This window comes from Polyodon spathula, chromosome 4, assembly GCF_017654505.1.
Source record: "Polyodon spathula isolate WHYD16114869_AA chromosome 4, ASM1765450v1, whole genome shotgun sequence".
In the NCBI taxonomy this organism is placed as follows: Eukaryota; Metazoa; Chordata; class Actinopteri; order Acipenseriformes; family Polyodontidae; genus Polyodon; species Polyodon spathula.
The window spans coordinates 80,948,272-80,957,134 of record NC_054537.1 but is presented as its reverse complement, the minus strand read 5'-3'; the positions used below and the strand labels follow the sequence as shown (position 1 = coordinate 80,957,134).

Sequence of the window (8,863 nt, the reverse complement as noted above, 5' to 3'; positions counted from 1 at the left end):
ACAGCCTAGCAAGTGACAATTATTTTAATTTAAAAACGATGTAATCTTGCATGTTCTTATTAACGTTACACACAATCAGGTTTTTTTTTTTTTTTTTTAACCCTACCACTATGTTCACAGTTAGCAAAGCTAGGTTAATGCATAAGTTATTTTTAAAAACTGTAAAATACATAGGGAATGTCAAGGTGTCTTAATTAAATGGGTTTACTCGCTTGATATGAATACAGGTATAGACTCAAGTAAAAGTGGGTAGATAAACTTTTTGCAAAAAATATTGGTTTAGTATAATTAAGTTATGAGTAGGCCTAATAGACAACAAACATCAGCCCACAACCTTAGAAAAAATATTTAGTCAAAACTGATGAACCTTGTTTGACCGAGATGATATTTTAATCTTGTATTGCTGAAGGATATTGCTGGTTTGTCTGAAACGGACAATCAGTTCTTTGTTTCCGAAATGGCACAGCAGTGCTGAATGCATACCATTAAATATAAGCAGCTTTATAAAAACCACAAATGTTTAAGCAAGATTGAACGCAAAGATAAAATAATTAATTAATGACATCATTAAAAACAATGATAATTACATTTTAGGAGATTAAGCTGAAAAGCTGCCCAAATCTAAGGAAATCCTTTAAAAAAAAAAAAAAACACGTTGTAGAAACGCAAAGCCGGTGTGGAAAGTGTTGGTAGACATTCCTGAACCCCTCTGGGGTTTTTTGGTTTTCGTGATCTGAAACAGACTTTTTATTCACCAGCAAAAGACAGTGTGTGATTCATTTCCCTATAATCCTGCTTAGTGACCAAAAACATTTTCTGAAGATCAAGCACTGTGCAGGCTTCTGTTCTTTCTGTGACTAGTATAACTGTTTGAATATGGCCACTCTTCTGGCTCGACTGTTCTTTTTTACCTGGCTAATCGTGCCTTTCTGTGAGACCGAAAAAGCGAGACAGCGAGCTCTTCGCCAGAGGGATGCCGAGTATATTGAAAGAGTAAGTCTAAATATCGACGTGTGCCATTATATGAAGTTTGGACTTTGTCTGTACTTTCTAAATATCGACGTGTGCCGTTATATGAAGTTTGGACTTTGTCTATACTTTCTATGAATGTCTGTTTTTTTTTTTTTTTTTTTTTTGTTATATTCGGTAAGACAAAGACAATGCATTTCAATTGTAACATGTATTTAATGTATGTGTTTATTTAATTAATTACATTGGGTGTGTATGTTTTTCTTTTTTAAGTAATACAGATTCTTTCTTAAATTCTAGTCAAGTTTTTTTTTTTTTTTTTTTTTTAAATAAGAATACAGACGATCCACGATGCTGGTCAATGTAATTCAAGGACTGTTTAAACGGAAGAGCAGCGTTGTGTAAACGTGTCTCTTTATTCGTATTTGTAGGCTCTGTATGTAGCTTGGGTTGAACAACGTCCACCGTTTTTATATGTAATGAAAAACTATTAGGATTGTGCGTAATTATGTATGTATTTTTATGTATGCGCGCAGTATTTATTATACAGCATGTTGGCAGCATCTGCTATATCTAATGGACACATATATTGACAGAGTACATATTATTCTGCTGAGACAGTTTTTAATGTGTATTCTGCTTCATTATAACAGTTATACTCTTACTTTAGAACAGGAAAATTACGTAGTAAGTTTTTGCAAGTGGTGTGTTTCATTTGTTCAGCTTTTATTCTTCATTTTAATTTAATTTGACGCACATTGCAAATAGTCCTGGGTCTGCTTCTACCCTTCCAGTACAATCGTTGTATCAGATGTTCTTCATGTAAAAGTGGTAATATTTTCCTTTGATCCCTCTCCAAATTACTCCCAAACACACAGGTTTTCTATGTGTAGGTCTGTTTGTAGTATCTTGGGGTAACACACTCAAAGGCAATCTAATGGAACAATACAAACTGACTGTTTTTGTTTTTTTCTGGATTCCCTAAAATGGAATTAGAGCATTAAACACTTCCTGTCATTTGTCATTTTGTATTCTAAATACTATTTGCATTTTTTTCATAGGATTTACAGTACAAGTAATTTTTTGTCCAAAAATACATAGCCACGTTCTTTGCAATATGTGGATATTATTTACAAGCGAGGCTTTACCATACGATACAGCCTTAAGAAGACATACCCTAGTTATCAAACTAATTACCGTTGTGATAAACAGTTTTTACAGAAGTCACAAAGAGCAGGCTTTTTGACTTTTCAAAACTGTGATGTTGTGTTAACTTTAACCACAACTCCATATTTTGTTATGTGTTTATGGAAGGAGTGAGATGCCAATAAGGTAACAATTTAGTTGAAATGTGTGGAGCTTTTAACGGTATGGCTGGTTTTAAATGAATAGCTCTATTGTACAGTGTAACCTAATGGGGATTCAGCAGCCACTGGAAACTGCGTGTAGGTTGGAGAGCAGTGAATGTTATTTAGGAGACCAAAGAAAAGCTTTTGTGGGTTTGTGCTATGGCAAAACTATTGAAAATAACTAGTAGTATTGCACATGGTAGCATTAAGAGTCAGTTAATAACAGGTCCTATGTAGAGATGATCATGTCCAGAAGATAGTGTAAAAGGTAATGCCCAATAATCAGGGTTTATTGTGATAAGAAACTGTTACAAAGTGTCTTTATTGGTATTGTGTCATCTTTAATTTAGATTCCTTTACCATTCTAATGTTTTACTCTCCTTTTATTCTAGCTAAATGTTCTGCAGTCAGCTACCACCTGATTGGTGGATGAAAGTTCTTCTAATGTAAGAATGCAAATGTTTCTTTGATTTAAACAGCTTTCATTCACTGCAGAGTATTTAGTATTGTAAGCTGTTAAAAGTGTGACAATGAACATTTAAAACAGTGCAGAACCTCAATTTGAAATGTGATGATGTCATTTCTATGTTATGTTGAAGGTGATTTCTCTCCTACTACAGTCCAACGAGCCAATTGCTTTTGTGTTATTGGCAGTGGTCTTGTCTGGTGCACTGCCAGTCCTGCCAAGTGGATGGTGGTCCCAGTTGAGCAGATCATGTTTGGCCTAACTTAATGGCCAACTTATGATCGGAAAATCTATTTCTCAAATTGAAAAAAAAAATTGGACATGTGTGTTATGCAATACATTTCCTGTTTGGAACCTACATTTTTTTATTGTTCTGAATTGTAATACGTCGTCTAAGAAGATGGGTATTTTCTGCTCAGTTCCTTGTAGGTGCTTTACATGGTTCTGTAGGCCTGTATGACTAATAATGTGCAAGTTCTGTAGATGTGCAAAGAGTTACACAGCAAATTACAGCATTATATATCCCCCCTTGCTTTTAACACACAGTTACTGGGCTTTATCATAGCTAACCACGGTACTACCAATGAACTTTATCTAGGAGCTCAAGAAAAGCAAACTCATTCAGACTGTAAGAACAGCAAGCTTTAACCTTTTCTTCCTTTTTAGGACTCTAAACATGTTCTGTTTTGCAGAAACCAGCTGTGTAAACAATCTCAGGTTTGTGTACTAATTATCCTGCTTTGGGTAGAGCACCACATTCATGGCCTATTTCAAGTTCCATTCTTTCAAAGAAAAAGCAACCATAACAAGCCGATGTATTCCTTTCTCATTTTTTACACTTTTTGTGTATACTCTGTATGCAGCTAACGAACCCATCCACTACTGGCCCAGGTTATTCAATTTGCACCATTTTTTGAAAGGAAAATGAAACTATTATCAAATAAATTAAAACTACCCTTCATTTTGTATTATCCCATGCTTATACTTAACAAGATGACTATGTTTTTCCTTTTTTAAATACAGTACTTTACCGTGGTTTCACATTACCTGCTTTATTACACTATGCAATGGTTTTACTGTAGCATATCACAGTAAATGTTTATAAGGAAGTTTGCACCATAAACAGCTTTTATGTTCCTTTCACAAAACATGGTGCAAGTTAACACAGGCAAGCCCAGGTAAGTCATGGTGGAAATGTGCCGTTTCACACGCTTTCACATGCGTTACTATGATGAGCATCTCATTCTGACAACAGCAGTAACAAAAGAATGTGTTCTGAGATCTCCCAGGTTTGAAAGTGTGTACTGTAGAAGGGGTTTGTTGGTGTGAGAGAGCATTACATGCACGGTTTCACGTCAGATTGTAAACAGTTCTCTGTGATTGTTGTTTTGTTTCAAGTATAATGGCTGCATGCAGGGCCCAGCTGGCACCCCTGGTAGAGACGGGAACCCTGGAGCGAATGGCATCCCTGGCACACCGGGCTTCCCTGGTCGTGATGGACTGAAAGGGGAGAAGGGGGAGTGCATAAGGGAGAGCTTTGAGGAGCCATGGAAACCAAACTTCAAGCAGTGTGCATGGAAGTCCCTTAACTATGGTATTGACCTTGGCAAAATTGCAGTAAGTATACAGCATGAGGAGATACAATCAACTCAAACAAAAACAGAAAAGCATAGTGGGCCACTGTTAGTCATATTGCCATACATACACTTTCCCATGCATTGCATAAAGAAAAGAAAGGTCACTCTGCCTGTCTGACTCCCAGCTGCTTAGTAGAACAATATTTGTATTTTCATTTTTTCTTATTATTCAGTAATGCCACTCGGGGACACTGCTGCAATGCAGGATTACTGCAATAGCATATGCAAACAATTCCAGCCCACCCTTCAAATAGTTTATTGAGGTTCACAATGGTAGAAGCGTACAAAATGATGGGGAAGCTTAGTTAACATTGGTAAAGCATGGAACAGTGTGTTAAATCACAACTTACAGTAAAAGAAGAATGGAAAAGTGTAGCATTAATACGGGAAAAGAAAGGTAAGCAAATTTACCAGTGAGCTTTTACAAGCATGCACATTTAATTGCCGTTCCCCCATTAAGAGAAAGCTTCCTCCACATGGTTCTGCTGTTCTTATGTTGTGGTACACTTTGTTGCATCACAAACAAACCCCTTTTCTACACATCTGAGCTTTAGAACTTGTTTTTTTCTGCTGTCACACCCACTACTGGTCTGTCAGTTTATACAGTTGGTAGTACTGTGTAATTTATTTTAAAAAGTAAAGCAGATTTTAAAAGATGTAACTGAGTGTGCTGGGCTAGGCTGAATCACCAACTACCAGTTAAGTAGTACTGATTGTTAAAGCTGTGTAATTAATGCTTTTTGGAGCTATCCTGAAATCTATGTAGTACCTGTCAAAATCCAGTTTTTGAAGTTTCCATTGAATTTCCTAAGGGGTGGTTTCAACGACCCAGATTAGCACTAATCTTGGACTACCTTACTTAAGGTAACATTAGGTAGATTAACATTTACTTAAGGTTCCATTAGCATTAAAGCCGTAGGATTAAACACGTTTAAACTTTAACATATTGAGGAATTTTAAAACCAATAAAAAACGTCCATTAGACTGCTGTTACTTTTTGATGATGAACTCTATGCAAACAACATCTGTGTGTATATGGAAGACTTTGAGTACGTATTAATTAACCTTACTGTATAAACACTACAGCTGTCATTATATATCTTTCATTTAGCATTTGAAAAACTCCAAATTGTTAACATTCCTACTAAATATATCTACCTTTTTTGTAGGATGATCCTCATGCCAATTTCCTTGTTTTTTTTTGTGGCAGTTTTGGAAAAGTTTGCTTACAGAAATGTCAAATTTGACAGTGCAATTCTTAAATCTCCTCTATTCTGTAGGAATGTACTTTCACAAAGATGCGCACCGACAGCGCTCTGAGGGTAGTCTTCAGTGGCTCTCTGAGACTCAAATGTAAAAATGCCTGCTGCCAGCGCTGGTACTTCACATTTAATGGGGCAGAGTGCACAGGACCCCTGCCAATTGAAGCCATTATCTACCTGGACCAAGGCAGCCCTGAGTTTAACTCCACTATAAACATACACAGGACCTCTTCAGGTAAGGGTTTCCAGATCCACAAAAACATTTAGCATTTTAAGAAGACTATATATTAATTTGTAGAGAGCCCTGCTTGTGTATTAGAAATGCATCTGTAACTATACATTTAGACAGGCAAAAACAGTGGATAGAAAGGTCTGCATGTTTGACATGTATCTCACACCAGTAACAAAATTTTTCCTTTTGCATTTTTTCTGTGCTGTTATCCAGTTGTGCGATCTACTAGTTGGAGTTCGACGTGCTCTCAAAGTCTTTTCTTGTTTCTAGTCAAAGGCTTTCTGCACTACAGCTTTGTGTTCAGCAGTGATGCGGAAAGCCTTCCACCATGTGACCAGCCATGTGTCAAACTACTAAATCTCAGGGTATTATGGGTACATAAAAATGCACAAACTAATCTGTCTGGTTGATTGCTTTTTAGAGCTTTTATGTTATTACCTCCTCTTACCAGCTGGGGACAACAATACATGTAAAAGAAGCAGCAACATGTTTTAAATAATGAAATATTTCCTATGGAAGTTGCTTCCCCTTTAATGGAACTACCATAGGGTATATGATGCAGTCTTTAATTTGATTATTGACACCTTTTCATTTTTTCCATGTGTATCTAATATGGAGTTGGTCCCCTTGTCCAATTTTGCAAGGCCATTTATTTTCTTCCATTTTTCTTTAACATAACCAAAATCTTTAAAGAATTTCAGTTTTCAGTATAGTGTTAAATATTATATGATAAAAATGAAAAGATTATATTGTTTAAATATAGCATAATAAAAATATTACATTTTCAAATTCTGTCATTTTGCATACTCTTACACTTTTGTCCTTTACAGTAAGTAAATACAAAGAAGCACAAGCTTGCTCAAGTGTAATGCAAAAGCAAAACTTAAAATTATTATTAGAATTGAAATTGTCTATTCTCACTTGTGAGAATGTCTGAAATACCTATGGTATTCTTGAACTTCAGTCTCAACTCCACCAGTACTGCAGTATATGTTTGAGACAGCTCTATATACAGTAAGTGTACATGTTACATGCTGCACAGTAGGTCTGCTGATCCCCCCCTCCCCTCTCTGTAATACTGTAGATGTGTTTATAAGCTACAGCCAGACATATAAAAGGGTCAAAAGACAGATTAGTTCTATAAATACTACAGGGAGCATCAAGCATACAAGGACTAGTAAATGGAGATTGTTGTCCTAAAGTTGACCCCAGAGTTCTAGCTATTATGTGACTTGTTTTGCTCTTGCCTTTAAGGTTGAGGATTTGCAGGTAACCCAGATGTTTACATTTTGTACTGCCCTAAATGTTTTAGAATTCCAGAGTTAGTTTTTTTCAAAATTTGGCGACTCAGTCTTTTTTGTTACACTGAAAGACAATCAAGCAGCTGTTATTCAACCAATTTCATTACTGTTTTCAAGATTTGAATTTCTTATTCCACTTGCCAGTTCTCTTTCGGACACCCATAATAAAGTATACTTACTTAATAAAGTGTACTTACCTGACCAGCTTTATGTTTAACAGGTATTAGTTTGAGAGGACTGTAGAAATAGAGTAACTAGTTTACACCCCAACTTTGTAACCAAAACTAAACCGGTGTCTATATATTACTGCTTAAGTATGCTTTTACAGTAATCCACATTGTAAAGTGGTTAGGAAATGTCTGGTCAGTGGGGCTGTGACTCATTCCAGACACATCTGGAGCTACACTATCAGACAACTGAAATGAAGTAATGGAGAGTAGTGTGCCCCAGATAGGAATAAACTCCTATTTAAAAGCTGTTTGAGAAACTCCAGTCTTAGAAAACATAAGAAAAAAAGCATGTAGGTCAAATAATTTAAGCACACAGGAAAACTTGGAATGGCTCAAACTGCTCTGTAACACAAGTTACTTCCATCCATCACAATTATCCCCGGTGACATATTTGATGCATTAAAAAGTTTATTTTGGAATACATATTTCCACGTGGTTGATTTCATAGGTTAGACCAGTCACTCACCTTTATTTGCATTTTATTCATCATAAGATGTATAGTTCATTGATGCAGCATCACATATGTGGGGGATTTTTTAAAGTGTGTGTGTGTGTGTGTATATATATATATATATATATGTATATATATATATATATATATATATATATATATATATATATATATATATATATATACATACACACATACATGATGATTAGAAAGTGATGAAATATGGTGTTGATGGTAACCCTACTGCGTAATCACCCTGTATGTGTATATTTTCTCTCTATATATATATATATATATATATATATATATATATATATATATATATATATATATATATATATATATATATATATATATATATATACACACACACACAAACTTTTTTTTTTTTTAATAAACCCTCGTAATTCAGTTCTTCATCTAATCATCCCTGATTATTTGCATTTAAATAGAACTAAAAAATTCAGGTAATCCCTGTCCATTTTTGCTGCAGATCACTAGATGGCAGCGTGCAGCTACAACTGTATGTGAATTTAATACCTTCTGTTCGCAGTGGAAGGGCTGTGTGAAGGGATCCATGCCGGCCTGGTGGACGTTGCTGTGTGGGTTGGTATTTGTCAAGACTATCCTCATGGAGATGCTTCCACTGGCTGGAATTCCGTGTCTAGAGTCATCATTGAAGAACTCCCCAAGTGAACTACATGATTTCACCAGCTCCCAGATAGTTTTCTTAATCTCTTTTTATTCATGTTTTAATGCTGCCTCGTGCATTACAAGTCTTGTCTGGTAAAGAGATCACTGAATTCAGCCATGGTCAATATTTTATACTTTGTATGCCTATTAATTAAATGAAAACACTGGCCTTACTAAAAAATGCATTGTCTGATTTGGTTCAGAAATTGGCACTGTTAAGTCACAAAGCTACACACACACATATAAATAAACGTATCATGCCATTTATTACTT

The 8,863-nt window shown here is 35.5% G+C and overlaps 1 protein-coding gene across 1 annotated transcript; it reads left to right on the top strand.

Annotated features, from left to right (window-relative positions):
• The first annotated feature begins 722 nt into the window (after positions 1 to 722).
• LOC121314928 (collagen triple helix repeat-containing protein 1-like) lies at positions 723 to 8,771 on the top strand. Its single transcript, XM_041248697.1, has 4 exons — positions 723 to 993; positions 4,183 to 4,401; positions 5,702 to 5,918; positions 8,451 to 8,771. The coding sequence occupies exons 1-4, from the start codon at positions 877 to 879 to the stop codon at positions 8,591 to 8,593; spliced, it is 696 nt and encodes a 231-aa protein (XP_041104631.1). The 5' UTR covers positions 723 to 876; the 3' UTR covers positions 8,594 to 8,771.
• The last annotated feature ends 92 nt before the right edge of the window (positions 8,772 to 8,863 follow it).

Bases quoted from the DNA above. Each gene is read 5' to 3' on its own strand.
- LOC121314928 (XM_041248697.1), top strand. From the start codon at position 877: ATGGCCACTCTTCTGGCTCGACTGTTCTTTTTTACCTGGCTAATCGTG. The intron at 4,402-5,701 runs GTAAGTATACAG...TCTATTCTGTAG, and splicing joins TTGACCTTGGCAAAATTGCA to GAATGTACTTTCACAAAGAT. The intron at 5,919-8,450 runs GTAAGGGTTTCC...TTCTGTTCGCAG, and splicing joins CATACACAGGACCTCTTCAG to TGGAAGGGCTGTGTGAAGGG.